The sequence below is a fragment of the Helianthus annuus genome, chromosome 15, assembly GCF_002127325.2.
Source record: "Helianthus annuus cultivar XRQ/B chromosome 15, HanXRQr2.0-SUNRISE, whole genome shotgun sequence".
In the NCBI taxonomy this organism is placed as follows: domain Eukaryota; kingdom Viridiplantae; phylum Streptophyta; class Magnoliopsida; order Asterales; family Asteraceae; genus Helianthus; species Helianthus annuus.
The window spans coordinates 116,320,071-116,343,936 of NC_035447.2; the positions used below are offsets into that span (position 1 = coordinate 116,320,071).

At 39.3% G+C, this 23,866-nt stretch overlaps 1 protein-coding gene and 1 non-coding gene across 4 annotated transcripts; one reads left to right on the forward strand and one right to left on the reverse strand.

The window, feature by feature from the left end:
* Positions 1–4,084: 4,084 nt before the first annotated feature.
* LOC118487929 lies at positions 4,085–4,191 on the reverse strand. Its single transcript, XR_004882862.1, has one exon. It is a non-coding gene; the product is annotated as a small nucleolar RNA R71 (small nucleolar RNA).
* A 16,633-nt stretch (positions 4,192–20,824) lies between these two features.
* LOC110872578 lies at positions 20,825–23,567 on the forward strand. Of its 3 annotated transcripts, none has more exons than XM_035984811.1 (6): positions 20,825–21,056; positions 22,006–22,301; positions 22,376–22,482; positions 22,592–22,724; positions 22,818–23,012; positions 23,113–23,567. In XM_035984811.1, exons 2-6 carry the CDS (start codon positions 22,023–22,025, stop codon positions 23,401–23,403), a joined length of 1,005 nt encoding a protein of 334 aa, XP_035840704.1. In that variant the 5' UTR covers positions 20,825–21,056; positions 22,006–22,022; the 3' UTR covers positions 23,404–23,567. The 3 variants fall into 3 exon arrangements, with proteins under 3 accessions (XP_035840704.1, XP_021977086.1, XP_021977087.1); XM_022121394.2 differs by having other exon boundaries at positions 22,016–22,301; XM_022121395.2 differs by lacking the exon at positions 20,825–21,056 and adding an exon at positions 21,635–21,677 and having other exon boundaries at positions 22,016–22,301.
* Positions 23,568–23,866: the final 299 nt, after the last annotated feature.

The following is a 23,866-nucleotide window of genomic DNA, read 5'->3' on the forward strand; positions in this document are numbered from 1 at the left end:
GACAATATATAAAAGTTTGAAGGGGGAGGGACTAAATGTGACAAATGTTGAAAATTCTGGTCCCTGAGCATCGTGTACGGACTGTAGACATTATGTTTATATAGTCCGCAAAAGAGCTGGAATTATTGTGCGTGCAGATCCTCTACGGACCGCAAGGGAAACCCCCTACGGTCCGTAAACAGTTTCCAGAGACAAATATTGCCTTGGAGGCCAAACAAAATTCCATAAAACCATTAACTCGAAACCAGGGACTCCAAGACTGCCATGCCACGTTCTAGGACATTTGTCCTCACCCTCTAGCTCCTGCTAACACCTGGAACCACCTCTTTCAAGCTCCAACACTATAAATAGCACCTTAGTTGCAACATTTTCAAGTGCACCTTCTTTAAATCATTCTCTCATCTCCTCTGGAGGTTCCTGAACTTATAGGAGCTTCCAAATCAGTTATATTTCATCTAAGGATCACTTGTAAGTGCTCATTTCTTCTGCATTTTTGTTTTATAGGCTTTTTAAGCAAAAAGTCAAGCAATTTCGATAATTGCTTTGACTTTCGGTTTAGACCATTATGGTCTAGCCATTGTTCGAGTCGAACATGGCTACGTGATCGTAATTAGGTAAGTGTTAATCCCTCAAAAGGGCACCTCCTGAAAATCACGTTAAACAAGTTGGTAATAATGATTAGAACATGTATGAACATGTTCGGCTCGTTAATTCCAGTTTTAAGGTCGGTTCGCAACCGAAAGTCGAGAAGTTTGACTTCTACTTTGACTTTCGAATCTGACCCGATTTAGCTTAGTTAGCTACTGAATTAAGGTTGCGTTATGATCGTAATTTAATGTAGCATAACCCTCTGAGGTTATATTACATGATCATTATCAGATTTTGAGTTTATATGCAAGTTTCTATATTTTGCCAACTTTGACTAAAATGCCCTTTTTGCAATAAACAAGGTTTTAATCAACAACAAACTTGCAAATGATTTACCTACTGATATGTTAATATAATTAACATATTTTGATGTTATGAAACTGATCATAAGCTGAGTTTTGATTAAAGATCGTAAATTACGTTATTAAATGACCGAAACGCCCTTTTAGCGCATAGTATGGTTTTAAACCATAACTATCAATAAAAAATTGATACCTACTGATATTATAACATATTTAAAATGTTTACATACTAGGTACATGATCATAACTCAGATTTTCAAATAAGTTTTCAAACTATGTATGTAATGACCAAAATGCCCCTACAGTGCATAGTTTGGTCTTAAACCATAAAACCCATACATGTTTGATTACTTACTGATATAATATTATAAATAAAGTACTTTTATAGAATGATCATTTTCATAATATTAGTTTATACGCAAATTCTTATATTACGTCGCATAATGACTAAAATGCCCTTATGAGGCACATTTTGATTTTAAAACCTTCATGGGCAAATAAGTTGCTAACTGATGTGTGTAAAATGCAACATATAAATTACATCAAATGAGGCTTAAAACTAACCCTTTTTTAGTATTAATGTTGGAAAAAGTGTGCTTTTGTCTTCCTTTTGAATTTACAGGACCAAATGAGCTTAAACGAACAAAAGGAACAAATAAACAGCAAAAACCAACATAAATACAAAGAAAAGGAATAAACGTGACATGCCCGACCCCTCGGCAGCATCCCCAAGAACAAAAACAAGAAACAGAAGGCTGACCATGGCCCTTGCCCACTGGACACAGGGGCGTGGTCAGATGTCTGCAGAAAGGACAAAGTTGTGGAAGCTTCTACGCCCACCACGGGGGCGTGCCCAGCTCAGCACGGGATGTGGTCAATGCTAAGATTCGCAGAATCTTGAAAATCTTGGTAGTACAGATACGCTTCTGCACATGGGGTCGTGCCTGCTGGACACGGGCCGTGTTGAGCCCTATGCTGACAAATGCAATTAATGAAGGAAGAGAAAAGGATGGCCACGGGGGCATGTCCACTGGACACGGGGCCGTGGCTGGGCTTCTGTGCAGGCTATAAATACGGGTGCTTGGTTCACTTCAAAGGCATCCCTTGGTAAACCACCTCTCTCCCACTTTGCCACCACTCCACCACCACTACAACACCCACATCCACCACCATCATCCATCATCCACCTTAGAGAGTTTGTAGTAGTCTCGGGATCCAAGATTGATAGTAAGAGTTCTTGTCAATCAAAGGCCATGTTTGGCTAAGTCTCTTACATCACTTGGTGAAGACAAGTCTTTAATGTATTACTTTTGATTTTTAATCTTTGCGCACTTTTTACTTGGTTTTGTATTAATGACTTTAATAACTAGTTTCTTATGTTGAAGGTGAAACTTCTTTATCATTTGTCTGTGGTGTCTTGGCATTACTTTACTATCTATATAAAGTAAAAGATTTACACCATTCATATCTCTACGGTCTATATAGAGATATGTTGGCTACCTGGTCGGGGGTTAAGGGAATGATTTGGTAAGGTTCTTGCCTTGTTCAGTGTATAGATCCTGCAAGGACCTGGGTCAAGCTTACTAGGACCTCCTTCAATACCCACTGGTATTGGATGGCGGGGGTGCGAATGGCTTGATCCCCTCATATGTAAACTACTATTAATACATTAAACCGGCTACTTGGGATTGTATCCCTGCTGACTCAAACCACTTAGCCGAGGGTAACGTCACCTTCAAAAGAGGGGCCTACCAATTCTCGCATTAATAACTTAAATAATTATCTTCCAATATTCTGACCCTTTGAGATTGTATCCTTGCTAACTCAAACCACTGGGTTGAGGGTAACGTCACCTTCAAAAGAGGGGCCTACTACTGTAACTAAGATAATCTCTTAAAAAGTGCAAAAGTGCGGAAATCATCAAAGGATACATTAAAGGCGAGTCGGATCCAAGTGATTCATCTTGTCTATCTGTTTTTATTTTATTTTTATTTCTGCATTTTTAGTTTTTATTTTTCATGTTTAAAATCTTTTCTCAAAAAAAATTAGATTGATTAGACGTTGAGGATAAACCGGTACTAAAAGCTCTTGTGTCCTTGGGCAACCTCGGTATCTTACCAACGCTATACTACGCCCACGATGACTTGCCCAAGTGTGTGTTTAGTGTTAGTAGAATATCGTGTTTTATAAATTTAAAACTTGACTAATATGTAAAATGGGCTTAAAATATCAATAAAAATATATCACACCTGACGCACACCAAGTTTTTGGCGTCGTTGCCGAGGACACAAGGATTTTAAGAAAGTTAGGAATCAACGACCTAATCAATTTTCTTATTTTTCTATTTTTTTAGGATTTTTCTTAAAATTTTCAGCTTCTGCAGACTTCAACACGGGCCGTGCCCAGCAACCTTACTGGCATTTTTTATTTTCTGAGTTACAGAAGAGTGACCACGGGGCCGTGGCGGTGCACCACGGGGCCATGTTAAACTCCCTAGTAACTGGGATCTAGAAAACAATCACTGCAACAACGACCACGGGCCATGGTCAACGGACACGGGCCGTGGTCAGCGACCACGGGGCCGTGGTGAGACTTCTGACCAACGTTCTTTTTGTTCTATCGCAGGACTTGGAACCCAGGCGCAGCACGTGAACTTTCTACGCAGTGCATGAGCTCCAGTTCCAATAAAGACATAAAAGAACCTCTAGACAAACCCAAACCCTTTCTATGAAAGAGACTAAAATCTAAAAGCCAAGAGAAAGCATCCGAGGACCAACTTCCAATGGCGGATCAGCGTACCCTCCTGGATTACCTACGGCCCACGGTAGGTAATCTCGGAGCCGCTATCAATGCACCGAATGTCGATGCTAACAACTTCGAACTTCGGCCGCATTTGATTCAATGGCCTAGCTGATGAAGATCCACATCTACATATTACCAACTTTTTGGAAATATGTGATACTTTCCGGATCAACGGAGCATCAAATGACGCCATCCGCCTTCGAATGTTCCCATTCTCACTAAAAGACCGAGCCAAGGATTTGCTTAACACCCTCCCAAGTGGTTCGGTAAACACTTGGGATGAACTTGCCCAAAAGTTTCTATATAAGTATTTCCCGCCCTCTAAAACTGCTAAATTAATGACTAAAATCAATACATACTCACAAGAGGACGGGGAATCCTTATATGAAACTTGGGAAAGATTCAAGGAACTATTGAGGAAATGTCCTCATCATGGTCTCGCAGTGTGGCAACAAGTATCCACTTTCTATAATGGGTTGTTGCCACATACAAGACAAACACTCGACTCTAGCTCTGGAGGACTTCTAGGTAACCGTTGCCCAAATGAAATTTATAATCAAATTGAGGAAATTGCTCAAAACAATTTTCAATGGTACACACCCCGAGGCACAAAATCTATTGCCCCGGGTGCCCACAAGGTGGATGAAAGCACCTCTTTACAAGCCCAAATCGAGGCCTTATCTTCAAAAATCAAAAAGTTAGGAATGGCAAAAACGGCCTCAGTTATGGCTTGTGAAGGGTGTGGTGGGCCACATGAAAATTAGAGTTGTATGAAAGAAATGGATAATCAAACAGAAATGGTAAACTACATTGATAATAGGCCTAGGCCGTCGGGTCCTCCAACGGGCCCTTATAACCAAGGATGGCGTAACCACCCTAACCTTGGTTGGAGGGAACCCGACAATGGTAGTAACCAACAAAACCAAAACCAACGAACAAACTTTCAACAACAACCAAGAAATGAGTCACAAAATTTCTCTCAACAACAAGGGGGACGAGAGAGGCTTGAAGACATTGTTTCACGCCTCATCTCCGAAACCGAAAAAAAAGAACTCGGATCGATTCCTACAAATGGAATCAAACTTTAGAAATCAACAAGCTAGTATACAAAACATTGAAAAACAATTAAATCAACTAGCCCAAAATTTCTCCGAGAGACCACAAGGCGCAGTACCTAGCAATACCGAAACCAACCCAAAGGCGCAAGTACATCTCATAACTCTAAGGAACCGGACCGTAGGTCCCGAGGAGGCCCCACTACCCCCATCCGGAAAAAGTCTACCCATTCAAAGCATGACCTCACCTCCAACCCATAAGGAAGCAACGCCTCCGCCAAATCCCGAACCAACTAAGAACCCCTCGGTGCCCTACCCCGGTCGGTTACTTCGCCAAAAGACCGACGAGCAAAGATTCAAGTGTGGGGGTATTTGATGTGTGTAAAATGCAACATATAAATTACATCAAATGAGGCATAAAACTAACCCTTATTTAGTACTAATGTTGGAAAAAGTGTGCTTTTGTCTTCCTATTGAATTTACAGGACTAAATGAGCTTAAACGAGCAAAGGGAACAAATAAACAGAAAAAACCAACATAAATACAAAGAAAAGGAATAAACGTGACATGCCTGACCCCTCGGCAGTATCCCCAAGAGCAAAAACAAGAAACAGGAGGCTGACCACGGCCCGTGCCCACTGGACACGGGGACGTGGTAAGATGTCTGTAGAAAGGACAAAGCTGTGGAAACTTCTACGACCACCACGGGGGCGTTCCCAGCTCAGCAAGGGGCATGGTCAACTCTTTCACAGAATCTTACAAAATCTTGGTAGTACAGATACGCTTCTGCACCCTGGGCCGAGCCTGCTGGACACGGGCCGTATTGAGTCCTATGCTGACAAATGCAATTAATGAAGGAAGAGAAAAGGATGGCCACGGGGGCGTGTCCGCTGGACACGGGGCCGTGGCCGGGCTTCTGTGCAGGCTATAAATAGGGGTTCTTGGTTCACTTCAAAGGCATCTCTTGGCAAACCACCTCTCTTCCATTTTGCCACCACTCCACCACCACCACAACACCCACATCCACCACCATCATCCACTTTAGAGAGTGTGTAGTAGTCTCGGGATCCAAGATTGATAGTAAGAGTTCTTGTCAATCAAAGGCCATGTTTGGCTAAGTCTCTTACATCACTTGGTGAAGACAAGTTTTTAATGTATTACTTTTGATTTTTAATCTTTTCGCACTTTTTACTTGGTTTTGTATTAATGAATTTAATAACTAGTTTCTTATGTTGAAGGTGAAACTTCTTTATCATTTGTCCGTAATGTCTTGGCATTACTTTATTGTCTATATAAAGTAAAAGATTTACACCATTCATATATCTACGGTCTATATAGAGATATGTTGGCTACCTGGTCGGGGGTTAAGGGAATGGTTTGGTAAGGTTCTTGCCTTGTTCAGTGTATAAATCCTGCAAGGACCTGGGTCAAGCTTACTAGGACCTCCTTCAATACCCACTGGTATTGGATGGTGGGGGTGCGAATGGTTTGATCCCCTCATATGTAAACTACTATTAATACATTAAATCGGCTACTTGGGATTGTATCCCTGCTGACTCAAACCACTTAGCCGAGGGTAACGTCACCTTCAAAAGAGGGGCCTACCACTTTTCGCATTAATAACTTAATTAATTATCTTCCAATATTCCGACCCTTTGGGATTGTATCCTTGCTGACTCAAACCACTGGGTTGAGGGTAACGTCACCTTCAAAGAGGGGCCTACTACTATAACTAAGATAATCTCTTAAAAAGTGAAAAAGTGCGGAAATCATCAAAGGATACATAAAAGGCGAGTCGGATCCAAGTGATTCATCTTGTCTATCTGTTTTTATTTTATTTTTATTTCTGCAATTTTAGTTTTTATTTTTCATGTTTAAAATCGTTTCTCAAAAAATTTTAGATTGATTAAACGTTGAGGATAAACCGGTACTAAAAGCTCTTGTGTCCTTGGACGAACTCGGTATCTTACCAACGCTATACTACGCTCACGATGGGTGCACTTGCCCAAGTGTGTGTTTAGTGTTAGTAGAATATCGTGTTTTATAAATTTAAAACTTGACTAATGTGTAAAATGGGCTTAAATATCAATAAAATATACCACACCTGATGCACACCACTAACCTACTGATGTTACAACTTCTTTAAAGTATATTCGCATATAAAACTTGTTCATGACTCATCCGGTTACCCGATATCGCTCATACGCGTACGGTTAAGCTTATGTAACTAGTTTACATAAGTTTACCGAAATGGGTCAAACCTTATCATTTTTATTTCAAATTCCAGAATGTATATTGTTTACCCATATATTACAAGTCTTAATACTTGTTTGGTTTAAACCACATTCTATTCTGGTCATCGCATAATCAAGCGTATCGTACCGTTTTTGATATTTTAAGTTAACTGGTCCAAGTCTATTACTTGAGGGGACATTCTAATTGGTTATTTATACCATCATTCCATACTAGGGCCTTCCGGTAAATTGCTACCTACCATAGTTATTTGATTAACGGCTGAGCTATTTATAATCCTTGCATATTAAGACGAGTTTTAGCTCAGGTAAATACTCTTAACCTATTTTCCCTATACGGGCTTGGGATACAGTAAATTATTAACGCTTGGTCGGGTATGGGATCATATGTCGGATTGTGACTACAAAATCTCCATGACCCGTTTCAATCTGTTTTGTCTGATAACTTAAACATTGGGGATTAACGCGACCGTGTCCTAGATATCCTTGACTCATTTAAGTTGCTAATGGCCACGACCGAGCACGGGGTGTAGGCATACACCTGACAGATGCTAATGCTATTTTAAAATGTTTTTCTTACCCACTACGTGGGGATACCCCTTGTGGGTTTAAGTGGCGTGTCGGTTAATCATGTCTCGATGTTTAATACTAGGCCCCATATGTATTGATAGGCATGTAAAACTGTATACAAGATCATTTTGAATTGTCCCAAGTTATTTATAGAATCATGTGCCTTGTGCACATAAAATGATTTTGAAAATGTTTTCAAAATGAGTCGGTTGATTGTATTTACTAGTGTAAACTGACGTATTTTCAAAAGACTAAGTTACAGGTGCAAGGATACGTAAATAGGCCGGAAGTTGCTCGATAATGCTAGAAGAGGAATTTGCAACCCCTTTGCATAAAGCCTAGTAGTCTGTTGATCTCACTTTTGTATATTTTATGATCCGCCTGTGGATCTTTATTACAAACCGTCTGTATAATATTTTGAAGATTTGGACACTTGAATTTGTAATAATATTTTAAGTCCAAGACTTCCATCGTGATATCTGTGTTTGTGTCTATGATGATACCAATCTTACGTCACGATACTCCCCACCCGGGCCCACCGGGATTGGGTTGGAAATTCAGGGTGTGACAAAACGTTAAACGCAAAATTATAAGGCTAGGTTAGGTTGGAGATAAGTGTTTTGTGGAACAAAAACATGTTTGAATCAATTTAATTAGTATTTCTGATTTGGCCGGAAGGGATGGGTTGGCGGGGTCGGGTTTGTTTGTTTTTAAAAGTTGTGGGTTTTATGGTCCTTGTGGATTTTTTTTGGAACAGTTTTGAAACCTCATAAACTTTATATTTCCTTTTATTTATTTTTATAGAACTTTTCTAATATCTTGAAAACTTAATTTTTTAAACTTAGTGTAGCTTCATACCCCTGCTACAGCCACCACTTCTGTCGCTGCCAACAAGCACACCGAAAGTTCAACCAATCTGACCTCAAACCTTGCTTAATGTTGATGTGAACGACCCAACACCTTCTGATGGTTAGAGAGGGAAAAAGAGATGCTTGTTTTGTCATTGTAAATATAAACCACAATTATTGAAAAGAAGAAGAAAGAAAAGTAGTGGGATTTGTTAGTGAACAATGAGAGAGTAAAATGGAATAATATGCACCAATAAAAACTAAAGGAAACGACCCAACACCTTCCGATGTGTTCATGAGTTCGTGGCCTAATGCTAGTGCGGAAGTGCATAAAAGAGGTTTCTCGGACCATTGTCCGATCTCTTTATCTTGTGCGGTAGTTGATTTTGGGCCTATCCCTTTCAGATTTTTTAATTCTTTGTTCGGTGAGCAAAAACTTTTGGATATTGTTGTCTCTATTGTTAATTCTGCGGTCTTGGAAGTGATTCGGGGGTGTCCCTGGGTAAAGATGTTGTCTTATCAACTATTCTGAAAAACATAAAGGCTGAATTAAAGAAATGGAGGAAGGAGGTCTTGTTAACCAATAATAAAGAGCTGAAATCTTTGGAGGATTCTATTGAACTTATCGAAAACAAAGCCACTGTCAGTACGCTATCGGCTGATGAAAAAAGTTTAAGAGCCGAGCTCCGGGTTAAAGTGGACAGGCTGAAATCTAATTTTGCTATAGATATTCAGGAAAAAGCCAGGGCAAACTGGGCGAAATACGGAGATGAAAATACTGCATTCTTCCACAAAATTATTGCGATAAACACGTCTAGAAATAGAATCAATGGTTTAACTTTTGGCGGTCAGCTTATTAAGGACCCTGTGGCTCTAAAAGAAGAAATTAGGAAGTGGTTTAAAAAGCAATTCTCCGAACCGATAAGGCGTAGACCCGACTTCGATTTCCAAGACATGCCCTCTATATCGGAGCAGAATAAAGTTGTTCTTTGCGATAGATTTTCTGAGGAGGAAGTGCTTTTGGCTGTTAAGAATTGTGATGGCGGGAAAGCCCCTGGCCCTGACGGCTTTTCATTAAAATTTTTCAAAGTATTCTGGGATATTCTTAAACCTCATATTATGGCTTTTATGCAGGATTTCCACAAGAACGGTACTATAAGCCAAGGGTGCAATTCATCTTTTATTGCATTAATCCCAAAATTGTCTGATCCGCATGAGCTGGCCAACTTTCGGCCGATTTCTTTAGTCGGCTCGTTGTACAAAATTTTAGCTAAAGTCTTGGCGAACAGGATAAAGCTTGTGATCAACGATTTATCCTCCCCTTCCCAATCGGCCTTTGTGGGAGGTCGTTATATCTTGGACAGTCCGCTCGTTCTTAACGAAGTTGTAGCTTGGGCAAAGAAATCCAAAACGAAACTACTTATCTTTAAAGTAGGCTTCCAAAAGGCGTATGACTCAATTAATTGGAGATTCTTGTTCCGTATGATGGAAAAAATGGGATTTCCGCCATTATGGGTCTCTTGGATTAAAGGTTGCCTTAATTCCGCGTGGGGATCTATCCTAGTAAACGGGTCGCCGACTAAGGAGTTCAAATTCAAAAGAGGGCTAAGGCAAGGTGATCCCCTATCACCTTTCCTTTTTGTCATAGCCATGGAAATTATAAGCCTCTTTATGAATAAGGCTTGTGATTTGGGTATTTTCCAAGGGTGTCAACTTCCAAATGGTGGGCCGACTATATCTCATCTGTGCTATGCAGACGATGTGATCTTCATTGGTTCATGGTCCGAGCATAATATTACTACCTTGAATCGTATGTTAAGGTGGCTCAATCTTGTCTCCGGGCTTAAAGTGAATCGTCATAAAAGCAAGATTTTCGGGATCGGGGTTCCAGAAAACGAGGTCAATCAGGTTGCGGGTTTGGTAAAATGCGAAGTTGGCTCTCTTCCTTTTATGCACTTGGGGATCCCGGTTGGAGTCAATATGAAAATAGCAAGATATTGGAAGCCGATTATTGATAAATTTAAAGCTAAACTCTCGAAATGGAAAGCGAATCATCTTTCTTTTGCGGGGCGGATGACCCTAGACAAGTCGGTTTTGGGAAGCCTCCCGTCCTATTACCTCTCGTTGTTCGCTGCTCCAAAATGTGTCTTACTTAAACTTGAAAAGCTTAGAAGAGACTTTATTTGGGGGAAATCGGCCTCGGGTCACAAGATGAGATGGCTCCGCTGGGAATTTTTGATTAAATCCAAAAAAAGCAGGTGGCATGGGCTTAGGGGGAATACATGGGTTTAATAAAGCGATGCTTACAAAGTGGTAGTGGCGGTTCAAAGAAAATCCGAATCAGTTGTGGGTGAATGTCTTACGGGCTATTCACGGCAGTAATGGAGTAAACTATTCTCAAGATTTTATTCCTCAAAAAAAGACGATTCCGGGTGTGTGGAAGGATATAGTCGCGGTGGAGTCTGATCTTGCTAAAATTGGGATAAACATTAAAGAGAGGCTGATCAAAGATGGGGAAACCTGGAAGTGGAGTAGTGATCCAAATGGTTCCTTCTCTGTGAAACAGGTCCGCGCTGAGATTGAGGAGGCCAGCCGAGATGATTCTCCCGAGCCTGTGTCTTTTGACTGGAATCCATGGGCTCCTCCGAAGACTAATTATTTACTTTGGAGAGCTTTGTTAGGAAAAATTGCCTCGAAAATGGGTCTGAATCATAGGGGTGTGCAGCTACCCGATACCCGATGTCCTCGGTGCGGTATATATGACGAAGACCCGTCCCACATCTTCGTTAATTGTCTTTGGGCCAAGTCGATATGGTGGAATATTTTGTCCTGGTTGCGAATCTCTTTTCCGTTGAACATTACCAACCTTTCGGATTTGATTGGTTACATCAAAGACAGGCCGAGTGCTGCTCTTTGGAAGAAAACGGTTTACACCGTTATTCTCGCGTGGAGGATTTGGCTCGCTAGGAATGCTAAAGTCTTTGAGGATAATTTTATCCCTATCGCTAAATAGGTGGATCAAATTAAAGAGGACGCTTATTTATGGATTTGCAATAGGTCGAAGCTCAAGAAGCCGAAGTGGGAGAACTGGGTAGCTTTTGACATCTTAGATATGTTGTAATCCGCTTTGTTTTGGGGTTTCTGTTTTGTTTTTTGCGTTTGTGTCGTTTGTATTTTCAGCTTCTTGCTGGCTCTTTATATATATATATAAAGCGTTTGCCGTTCAAAAAAAAAAAAAAAAAAGGAAATTGAAACATTAAAGTTATGGGGAGAGCAAATACAAAACTAAAGGAAATTGTAACATTAAAGTTCCGAGGAGAGCAAATCTTGTAAATTAATATGGAGGAAATGTTCTTTTGTGTATTTGGCCCCCAATATGTGTCCACTTAATTTTCGGTAAGTGTATTTGATGTAAAATTTCAATCAATAAAACCACTCAAAATTGCCATAAGAAAGTCGTTGAAGACCAATGAGGTGGTGATCTATTGACAAAGGCAAAGTCTTTAAACATCTGCGTTTGAGAGGGGAGGTTTTGAATTCAAGTCTCATAAACGACAGAGATTAAAAGAAATATATCGTTAAAAAGAAGAAAGTCGTTGAAGAATAGACAATATTATGTCATTTTTGTAATTTTAGCTATGTATTTAATAAAAAAAACGTATAAACAAACTATTCATTTAATGTTTGTATTTTGTAACCCTTAAGGGAACACAATATTCTTCACACTGATGGTTTTTCTATAATAAATGACAATTCCTGCATACACAACGTCTGATAAATTCTTCTTTTACCATTTTTTGGTTTTTGCATATTCGGCAATTGAATGGCAAAAAAAGAAAAGAAAAACAGTGATGGGTTTTCAGGTCGTTTTCACCTTTTGGAGATGGCCCATTTATTTCTTCTAATTATTAGATATTGATAAAGTTTAGTTTATTACAAGAAAAAAAAAATGAACGTGTTTATTAAGGAGAAAGTTGAATTCAAGTTTATTAAGAAAAAAGTTGAATTCAAGTTTATTATGAAAAATAAATCAATTATGTGATGCACAATACGATGTCTACGGCGAGCTTGTTCACCATCACTCTCCGCATAACTTTCATTTGACAATTGTGGTTTCGCATCTTAGATATATCATGAGACCGTGACATGAAATTGATCTTTTTAAGACTATACATAGTGGAGTCACACCCTTCACCATTTTCCTAGGCAAAAGACCAAAACGAGGGTGTCAAAACAGAGCACCAAGGGCTTGGGCGTGAGCCTGAAAATCCTGGATATGTTTTTTTTTTTTTTTAACGGCAACAATGATATATTACATCAAAGAAGCTAGCGGGGAACTAGCAAAAACCCCCAAACAAAGCCAATGGCCACCAAAATCCAAACCAAAGAAAGAAAATAAAACAAAAAGCATCCAGCCCACCAGTTAACCCTCACCCACATTTATTGTATACAAGCCCAGGAAGGGATTAAAACACTATTTGCACCAATTTGTGCATAGAGATTTTGCCCTATGTTTTAGCCATTCAAAAGCCATAACCTGGATATCTTCCAACAGCCTTTCCACTCTGCACATCTTGGATTTGAATACCTAATCATTCCTATTTCGCCAAAGACACCATAGAGCTGCATACATTATAACTATTAGCACATTTTTATCCTTCTTAGGCAGATTGCCATTTTCTGCATCTCTTAGAATATCTCTAACCGAACCATCAGACCTCTTGCTAAAACCTGACCAATTGCTAACCATCTGCCATACAGACTTTGCATATGGACACTCGATGAAAAGATGATCAGTTCCTTCCAGCTCTACACCGTATATAGGACACAATAATGATTCCAGTTGAACTCCTCTTGTTGCCAGTTTCATAGCTACCGGAATTCTATATTGGGAAAGCCTCCGAATGAAGCATCTCACTTTAAGAGGAGACTAAGGAAGCCAGCTAACAATGACTTCCGGATCCCGAGCCATATGACCCCCGAACCATTTTCTACATGAAGAAGTTGTGAATTCCCCGCTTCCATAACCACTTATCCGAACCAGCACCAAAGGAGTATGTAGCTAGCAGGTTTTCTATCTCAAACACCTCATGAGACAGAGTCGCCGCTTCACGAGCTGACTTCCAACTCCAATGAAATCCTGTAATACACCCGCAAGAGATTGAAAGGCGCTGCCCGATGGAACATCGTTTAACACTTTCAATTTCATATAGGTTCGGGAAAAGACGTTGGAGGGGAACTAGTCCGATCCATGGCTGCGACCAGAACCCAATGCTTGAGCCCACTCCCACCCGAACCCTAAATACCGAATTGAAATTCGAACCCGGCGGCCTGGAGCTGGACAGCGACGAGTTGATGCGACTCCAGTGATCCGAACGCAAGCTCTTAAACATGTCATCCAATGAAGAGAAGTTAACATTATGGACATGTTTGACCACCAGACTCCATTGATTGTTTCACTCGTTTAAAGCTATCCATTTCCACTTAGCAAGTATAGCCATCTTAAGCGTTTTCAGGCATTTGACACCGAGACCTCCCTTGCTTTTTGGCTCGAGAACCTTATGTAACAACCCGACTTCTTGGTTGTTCCTATTTTTACCATTGTTTCTTTCATAAACGCTTGTATTCCGAGATTCGATGATTATCAAAGGGTTAACTACATTTTTAAACGCATTCTATATAGTCTATTTATCATTAAACGCTTATTACTTAAACGCTTATCGCAACGCAAACTCAAAACTCGGATGTATTATATTATTTGTGTTATTTGTGTGTTAAAATGTTAAATGTATTATATGAGTTGGAACACACCGCTTAAAAACGCTCAAACGCTCACTCGTTCGACTCGATTTATCACACTAAAACGCAACGCAACACCACACTTAATACCTCGCTGAAATACTTAAAGTACTCGAACTAACTAACGCAACCAAACACACCAAACGAGCATCCGACACGCGAAACGAAAGCCACTCGCACTAAACAGGCGGCTTCGTACGAAGGCACCTGGCCTCGTATGAAGGCAACCTGCGCAAATCCCTCTCTCTATAAATACAGCTCACTCCTTTCTTCACTACTTGCTGCCATTTTGCACAAAAACGCTCCCAACCTACTATCTCTCTCTTTTCCAAGTAAGAATCATTATTTTTACATGTTTCACAACGATTTCCACCATGATTTTTCACGAGTTTATCTCCGATTTCATCCAAACTTCTCTATTTTCATCTAAACTTCATCTGTTCATCTAAACTTATCTATTTTTATGAAAACCTTCATCTTTTTCATCAAAACTTCTGATTTTACCACGGATTTACATCTAAACGAGTGCATTGGGCTTAGCTATGGCTTCCCAAGATGTAGATCTGAATATCTCGCACTCACCAAATGTTTAACTCAAAGAAAAAGTGTTTTAAACTCGATTTTTACACTAAAACGGACCAAAACCGACATATATTTCGTTCAGTGGATAGTGGGACGAAGTGGTGTCGAAACCTTCATGAAAAGGACTCGAAAACACATCTGATTCAGGCGAAAACGCAGCTCCGAACGCAAAAACAGCTATTTGTGCGAGCTGAACTGGCTTGTACGAAGCTCGGCTTCATACGAAGGCAGAGGCTTCGTACGAAGGCACCCTTCGTACAAACCAGCCTGTGTTCCCACGTGTGACTCAATCACTCAAAAGACCTCTCCGGCTCTAAGTTTAATCGGTAGCTTAAGGCTGGAGGGATGAACACTCGATTTCCCAAAGAAAGACGCGAAGAACACTCTATTTTGGACACAGAAACAAGCGACATGCACGAAGGCACTGCCTTCATACGAAAGCGGCCCTTCGTACGAAGACTCTGTCTCTCACTCGACACTTCAACTCAACCGTTTCAGCACTTTGGAAGACTTATGCACTTCTGTTCCCGTACACAGGCTGATCTAGCGCTCTCTCCACTCCATTCAGACCGTGTTTAACTGTCAAGCACGCACTGTGAGTATACTCGAACCCTTTTTCGCTTAACGCACTTTTGGGTGTTACATACGTTCTCTATCAAAACACAACGCACACAACGCTTAAACTCTTTTAAAAACGCTTAGCAACGATAGTACTATAGTTTGCTATGTTTTCACAATGATGACTTGTCCTATCACCCTTAGCAACGATAGTACTATAGTTTGGACTCAGCACCTGTTTATTCAGGGGTTGTTAAAGATTACTTACTTTACATGCTCACTACGGTGAACACGTATCGCGCATACTCTACCTCGCAGTCATGTTGGTTAGCTTGTATCATTGTCGATAGCTTACTTGATTCGCCCCTTTACGTGTTACATGCTGGTTATGCGAAAACACTTTATTACTATACTTATGCAAACTTGTGTACTCACATTTACATTATTATATTGACTTTTATTTTAACGTATGTGACAGGTTGATGGATTACTGCTGGAAATGGTTTAGGATTCCTAGAAACACGCCTAAATCAAATTGCAAGTTTTGAATGTTATGTTTTTGTTGTTTGAGAAACTACTGAATTTTGTTTCGATTTTGTGAGAATGTTTGTTTGATAGTATGGGATATTGAACCTTATTAAATATTGTCATAATTAGTCATTATGGATTCTCTCAAGCAACCTATTCGCATCATGCCACATCTCGATGATTCCGCCATCGGTTGGGGTGTGACACCTTATCCCACCGAACCCAACTAATCTTGTTGTTGGACAAGCTTCCACCCCAAAGAAAATCCTGGATAAGTGTGTGGGTTTAATTCTTGAGAAAAAAAAAAACATGGACGCCAACAACTACACTTAGTTTAACTGTTCATATTAATTTTGATATGTTTTTTCGTGTATTCACCATTGAAGAAAATCCCCACTAAGGATAAAATTGAGGCTCATATTTGATTATATAAAGATTTCCACTAAGGATAAAATTGAGGCTCATGTTTAATTATATAAAGATTTAATGACAATAAATTAATATTCTATATATTTAAATATAAATTATTATAAAAACTCACACTATCTCAAAAAAAATCTATACATATAATAAAGTAAATCATATGGGGGACACATGGCACTCTATAAGGTGATCTCAATAATTTTTTCCCGCCTAAATAAATAGATATAGATAATATTTGTTAATAAGATTTAAATAAAAAATATATTATTTTAGTCCCTAAATTTTATCTTTTTATCTTTTACCTCCCGCCTAAATAAATAGATATAGATAATATTTGTTAATATATTTTATTTGTTTATTTAACGTGTGTGTCGGTTGTGTTTTATGGCATGTGGTTTTTTAACCTTTTCATTTCAATAAAATAAATACGAGGCATAGTTAAAAGAAAACTGTTTGACAGAAACTATCGATTCTATTGCAGATCAAACACCGTCAAGTTATATTGTTTTTAAAACTTCATCAAACTATACTAAAAACCTTTAAAAATAAATTGAAACCTGATAAATATGCCAAATAGAAACAAAAATACCCTTGACCAAAATAAGTTAAAAAAAAAAAACCCTGTTCCACGGGTGGAAGAAATGTAATTTTATTTTACTACAAAACATATTGCCCAATGATGCTCCATCCCCACTACACCCATTTTAGAAAACGCCCAATAATGCCTCATTGCTGACTGGGCTGCCACATGACGCAAAACGCCCAAGGGTGAATATCGCCCCGTTACGCATGGTCTAATAAAAGAATTGTATAGTAAATAATAAATTGGTATATCTATAAAAAAACCACGTAATACACGAGTTTTTATTATTTGGTATATAAAATTACATTTATTCAGTACAATACATGGGGTTCTTAGAGATATAATTTTTTATTATTTAATATATAAATTTACATTTGTTCAACCAGTGTAATAAACGAGATTTTTAAAGAATAATTGTTTTAATTTAGTATATAAAATTACATTTATTTAACCCGTGTAATACACGGGGTTCTAACCTAGTTATATAAATAAAATAAACACCTTCCCAAAACCCAAATCACATTATAAAAAAAATTATAAAAATAAAATAAATTATCCATCAAATAAAATAAACACTTTCCCTTAACCCAAAAAGATAAAATAAATTATCCATCAAAATAAAATAAACACCTTCCCTAAACCCAAATTTTCAAGGCTTTGGTTATTCACACATCCCCCTTGGTTATTTACACATCCCTTAAACCCTATAGGAAGTGTATAGGGCAATACGGTTCCTCTGAGTCCAAGCGTATTGAGCAATACACTTCCTATATGTGTACTTGAAGTACAAACTTTCTCAGAAGATGCCAGCTAATGATTAGGGTACCAGAGGAAGCGTATAGGGCAATACGGTTCCACTGGGTCCAAACGTATTAAGCAATACACTTCCTATATGTGTACCAAATTTTTCAAAAGATGGTCAACTAAAAGGAGGTGTATAGGGCCATACGCTCCCTTAATGATTTTTTTTTTCAAAAGACAAGAGGATTCACATAGGGCTATACGTTCCCTGGAGGAATTTTTTTTTTTTTTTTTTTGCAAGAACAACATATTGTTATTAGTATCTTTTTGAACTTTATTTTTTAAAACATTAATTAAGTTGTTTTTTTTGTTATAAAATGATGTTAGTTTTTTTGTTATAAATTTTAAAGACGTAGTGAAATTAAGCAATCCAAACAAATTAAACATATCTAAATTAAACAAATATTACAAATACTTAAAATTAAGCAATCCAAACAAATTAAGCAATCCAAATCGACCATCACCCGTATCAAACAAACCCCCGCCAGTAATGAACCGCACCCATGCGGATACCTATCCTCGACCCAACTGAGTATGAGAAGCCTTACCTTAGGCGTAGAAGAAGATGAACATAACGATGCGGCTGGCACCTCATCATATGGGCATTTTCGTCACGACAAGGGATGCAGGTAAACGGTCTCCACGGACGACGATGCGGCTAGCACCGCATCTCGCGTATTTCTTGATCACAAGCAGGAGACGCGGTAACATCAGATGTTACCGCATGCAGCGATGCGGCTTGCACCGCATCCTATGCACTCAACAAGTGGGACTGACACCACAGTGCAAGTGGCACCAATGGCAGTTACATGTAAGAGCTACGTAAGCAACGGACTGACGTGGCGTAACATCCACAACCGACAAGCCTGACACACCTGCAAAGGTGCAGTACGTCGTCAGTCCGTCCATCATCCTCCTCCTTCACTCCTCGGCTATAAATACCAACCCCAAACCAGGTTTGAGGTATCTCTTCACAACTCTCTCACTACTACTACTATCTTACTTTGCTTCTCAAGCAAACTACTGATTCTCACGCCGGAGAGTGGTAACAAGGAGCACCCCCCACCCCATCCTCCTTGTTACGAGTCACGGCTTGTTTCCTTGTGCAGGAGATCAACCACCGGTGATCCAGCCAGCGATCCTCGAGAGGAAGGGATTAACCCTTCTTGACGAGACCAGTGTGTTAACCCTGCCCGGTTAACCATTGTTTCATCACCAACCAAAGTACCGACTAACACTCTAGGCTATCCGGCCGATAAACGATCCTCCATATATACTACCACGACGCATAAGATGGGGCCGACAAGATCGGATCATCAAAATCCGAGTTCGGCCGGTCATCCGGTCGAGGTCTATAGCGGAATGTGGAGAGAAACTCCACCATCAACGGCTGATAAGATGGTGGGGCTCCTATTCGAAATAAACGATCCTACGGGCTATCCTGTCCGATAACCGGTCGAACAGTGTCCGCCACCCCACATGGTTATCATAAATATGTTTTGGGTATTACAATAATGTATAAACTTTTTTTGACACATTTTTATAAAAAGGATTCAGATTAGGGGACCAGGGGAACCATATTGCCCCATACGCTTCCCATGCATTGGCTCTAGGGGAACCATATTGCCCCATACGCTTCCTATACTTTGGGTCTAGGGGAACCATATTGCCCCATACGCTTCCTATACTTTGGGTCCAAGAAAACCATATATATATATATATATATATATAGGGAGCCGCTAGAATGAAAACCATCTCGAGTTGTAAGAACCGCGAGAACTACACCCCACGGAGCGCCGTTCGCCGCGATTTTTTTTTACAAGTAGATGTGTGCATTATAAACACGGCCGTAAAAAAATCACGGCGAACGGCGCTCCGTGGGGTGTAGTTTTTTACACCTCAAGTTTGGTGAAAAAAAATAAAAAAGAAAAAAATTAAAAAACACCAAACTTGAGGTGTAAAAAACTACACCCCACGGAGCGCCGTTCGCCGTGATTTTTTACGGCCGTGTTTATAATGCACACATCTACTTGTAAAAAAAATCGCGGCGAACGGCGCTCCGTGGGGTGTAGTTCTCGCGGTTCTTACAACTCGGGGTGGTTTTCATTCTAGCAGCCCCCTATATATATATATATATATATATATATATATATATATATATATATATATATATATAGGGTGAGGTTATTGTAAAAAAGGTGGTTTTTGTGAGAAGTGTAAGAAGGAATATGGTGAGAACATGTGGCACTAATTAAAATTAAGACTTAAGGGTATAATTGTGAATGCATTAACAATCCAAATTTGGTAATCCTTGATTTAAGGATTTGGAGAGAGAAAATCCTTGACTTAATGACTTGATAACCGTCCATTTCCTACTTCATTTTAAATTTTTTTTGCATCATTCACAAAATCAGAGCATGTTCATGACATGGTGTTTTAAATAAATTCATAGTTCAATTCATGGTGTTTTTACAAAAAAAAAATATATATATATAACACCATTCATAGTTCAATTTATGGTGTTCATGACATGGGGATCGTATTGCACCATTCATAGTTCAAGCCCTATGGGAAGTGTATTGCCCTATACGCTTCCTATTAAACTTATGGGAATCGTATTGGGCAATACGCTTCCTATTGATTTAATGCGTTCACCAACCCAAGCCCTATGGGAAGTGTATTGCCCTATACGCTTCCTATTAAACTTATGGGAATCGTATTGGGCAATACGCTTCCTATTGGGTCACTTTTCAAACCTTTACAGTTTTGAACTGCGTGCGTGTCAGAGAATATTGTACCAATAGGAACCGTATTGCCCAATACGCTTCCTATTGGTGTCGCATTTAATGCTTCAAACCCTATGGGAAGCGTATTGGCCTATATGGTTTCTATTGAGGGGATGTACAAAAATTTTAAGGGATGTGTAGATACCATCACCCATTTTCAAACTCAAAATCTCCCCCACTTTCTACATTAAAACCCCCTTCCCCCAAAATCCCAACAATCACCAACTAATGATGTCACGTCGCTTTTAACTTTAGGGTTGAAACGTCACATCAATCAATAACTCAAGGGCCATTTTGAAACTTCCCCCCTTTTCATTTAATCGCCATCTTTTAACAGTCCTCTTGCAGTGACTTCATAACTTTCCCGTGATCGCCGTCGTACGTCGGAAAACAACCACCGTACGCCCTCTTATCTCCGTCGCCGGTGATAACGCCGCCTTTAAAACTCCAAAACTCACTGTTCTAACTGCACTCATTGCTTCAATCTCGTCATTTCGTTTCCGTTTTTCTTCTATTAAGGTAATCTGTTACTTGTTGATACAGTTTGTTGATTCAGTTATCGGTGTTTTAGTGTGTGTATTTGTGTATACTGTTTATGTCTGATTTTGTGTAATAACTGAGTTTGATTTGTAAATCTGTACTTGTAGTGATCTGAATTAGTTGCTGAATGTAGTTAGGGTTTTAGCGTTGGATCTGATGGTTTGAATCTCCTGTTTCTGGTGAATGTGATGTAAATGATCGTGATTACGAAGATGCCGTTGACAAATTTAGTTGAGCATTATGTAGGAGATTTTAGTTTGTAGAGTGTAGTAGGAGTGTTATGTTGGTTTTAGTGCAGATCTGTGTGTTAGGTTTACTATGCTTAAGTTTTCGGTTTGCGATGAGATGCTCTTTGATTAAGTGCTGGATTATTGAGTTTATTTACTGTTTTATTTAGTTACTGTTTACTTTAGTTCGGTAACGTGTAGATTCTGTCGTGTTGTGGTCAATGTTATCCATGAGTCTGTCTTATAAGCTATTATGATAATTTGTTTCTGGAAATGCATGTTCATATGCTACATAATTAATCTGTTGATTTCACCGGATCGCTGGGTGGAAGAAAGGCGCTTTCCTTGCGGCCCACCTCGGCTGAGAGACAAGGTGCGTGCCCGAAGGGCTTTTGAAAACATAGGCGAAAATGATCATTGTTTCCCCTACATGACTGCTTAATTGCACGCCTGTTGTCTAGTTATTAATCTTTCATGTGTTTGTATATTGTACTGCATTCATTGATGATGTTAGTTAGTTGACTCGGTGCAATTTCCTTTTGCACAAACTATTATCAGAACAGAGAAAGAACATGTATTGGATTTTAACAGCAATGAGTAATTGGATAAGGTAGTTGGTTCAACAGCAATGAGTAATTGGACATGCTTTGTTATTAATAGACGTTATTCTGCTTTAAGTGTTCAAATTTTAAGTTTTTCAATTAATTGCAGCACTACAATGATGTCTGAAACTGCTCTTAGAGATCTTAATCTACTGCCTAAATCTGAGAGGACAACTGAGACCTCAAGTAAAGACATCTTAACAAAGCCATATATTGAACAGACCGGTGAAAATGTCAGAGGAAAACAAAGGAAAAACATTGTTTCTGTGGTTGAACCACCACCTATGAACGGAAAAGAGGTTGACCATTCTGGCCCAGAGGCGGTAGTTACTGAAGTGGAATACATTGATTCTGATAAACTGAATGATCTAGAAGATGTTGATATGAGCCTTAAGGTAGACTTGTTTCTTTTTTTTTCTATTACATCATGGAACTATTATTATTTACCATATTTTTCAATATCTTACAGATGCTTCTAGATGGGTTAGGGTCTAAAGATTGGGTTTTGCTTTGCGAGACTCTTAACAATGTCCGGCGTTTCTCAATATATCACAAAGAAGCATTGCAAGACATACTGTAAGCCTCAGTCTTTTTATATTAGATGCGTAATAGTCCTACGAAAGTACGTATTTGTACTCTTGTAACCAGTATTTGTTGTCATAAGTCATAATATGTCGTTGAGCAGGGACAATGTGATCTCCCTTGTTGTTAAAGCCCTGAAGAATCCACGAAGTGCCGTATGTAAAACCGCCATCATGACTTGTGCCGACATTTTCAAAGCATTTCGGGATAACGTAATTGATTCCTTGGATCCTCTGGTAACTTCTTTCTTCCTTTGCACTATGCCATTTGTTGTAGTTAAATCAAGGTATATTCTTGCTACAATTTATCCAATTATCTTTGCCTTTTAGCTTGTACAACTTCTTCTAAAGTCCTCTCAAGATAAACGCTTTGTATGTGAGGCTGCTGAAAAGGCTTTAATAGATTTGACAATTTGGGTCTCTCCTGTTTTGCTGTTACCAAAGTTGCAACCTTATCTTAAGAACCGCAATCCTCGTATTCGTGCAAAGGCTTCGATGTGTGTTTCTCGTAGTGTACCACGGCTGGTAAGTGCTTGAAGTTAGTGCTCGAGTTTCGTATCATGTTGATTTCTTGAACTGTTATATCATTTCTGTTTATGTTTGTTTTGTTTTGTTTTTCATAAAGGGTGCTGAGGGAATCAAAGATTACGGAATTGACAAGTTGATCCAAATAGCTTCATCTCAACTGAATGACCAGCTTCCCGAGTCACGAGAGGCTTCTCGTGCTCTTCTGTTGGAGCTACAATCTGCGTATGAGAAGTCTTCTGTTTTGGCACCCGAACAAGACACGTCTTCTGACCCACCTCATGTACATTCTTGGGAGCAATTCTGTGAATTGAACCTTTCCAAGCTAAGTGCTCAAGCCGTCATTCGTGTCACTAGCATTACACGAGAAAGTCTTGTTTCAGGCTTGTAACACCGTAGTATACACCATCTGTTACAGTATGATTTTTTCGGTATCTTTGAATCTTTTTTACTTGTAAATGCTTTTGCATTAAATTTGGAAAAAGGTGATTGAAGTATGTAGTTGAGATATGAGTCCTGATTATTCTCACAGCCATTGTTCATTTTCAAAGTGCATATTTATGTAAATTACTCGAGTTTTGCTTCTTGTTTTGTAGTTGCCTTATGTATAGTTGTTTTAACATTTAACTTCTACGACACCTGTAGTAGGACCGCTCCTTTACAGTTTTTGGTCCCAACACAGCTGACCTGACAATGGTTGTGGCATCGGTTACAGAACTAAACACATAGGCCGCGGCGGTGGTGGTGACATGGTGGAGTATATTTGCACAAGCTGCAGGATGTATGGATTCTACATCTGGATCCTTAATCAAATAGAGACATGAATGTCACATTATAAGAATTAAAAAGAACAT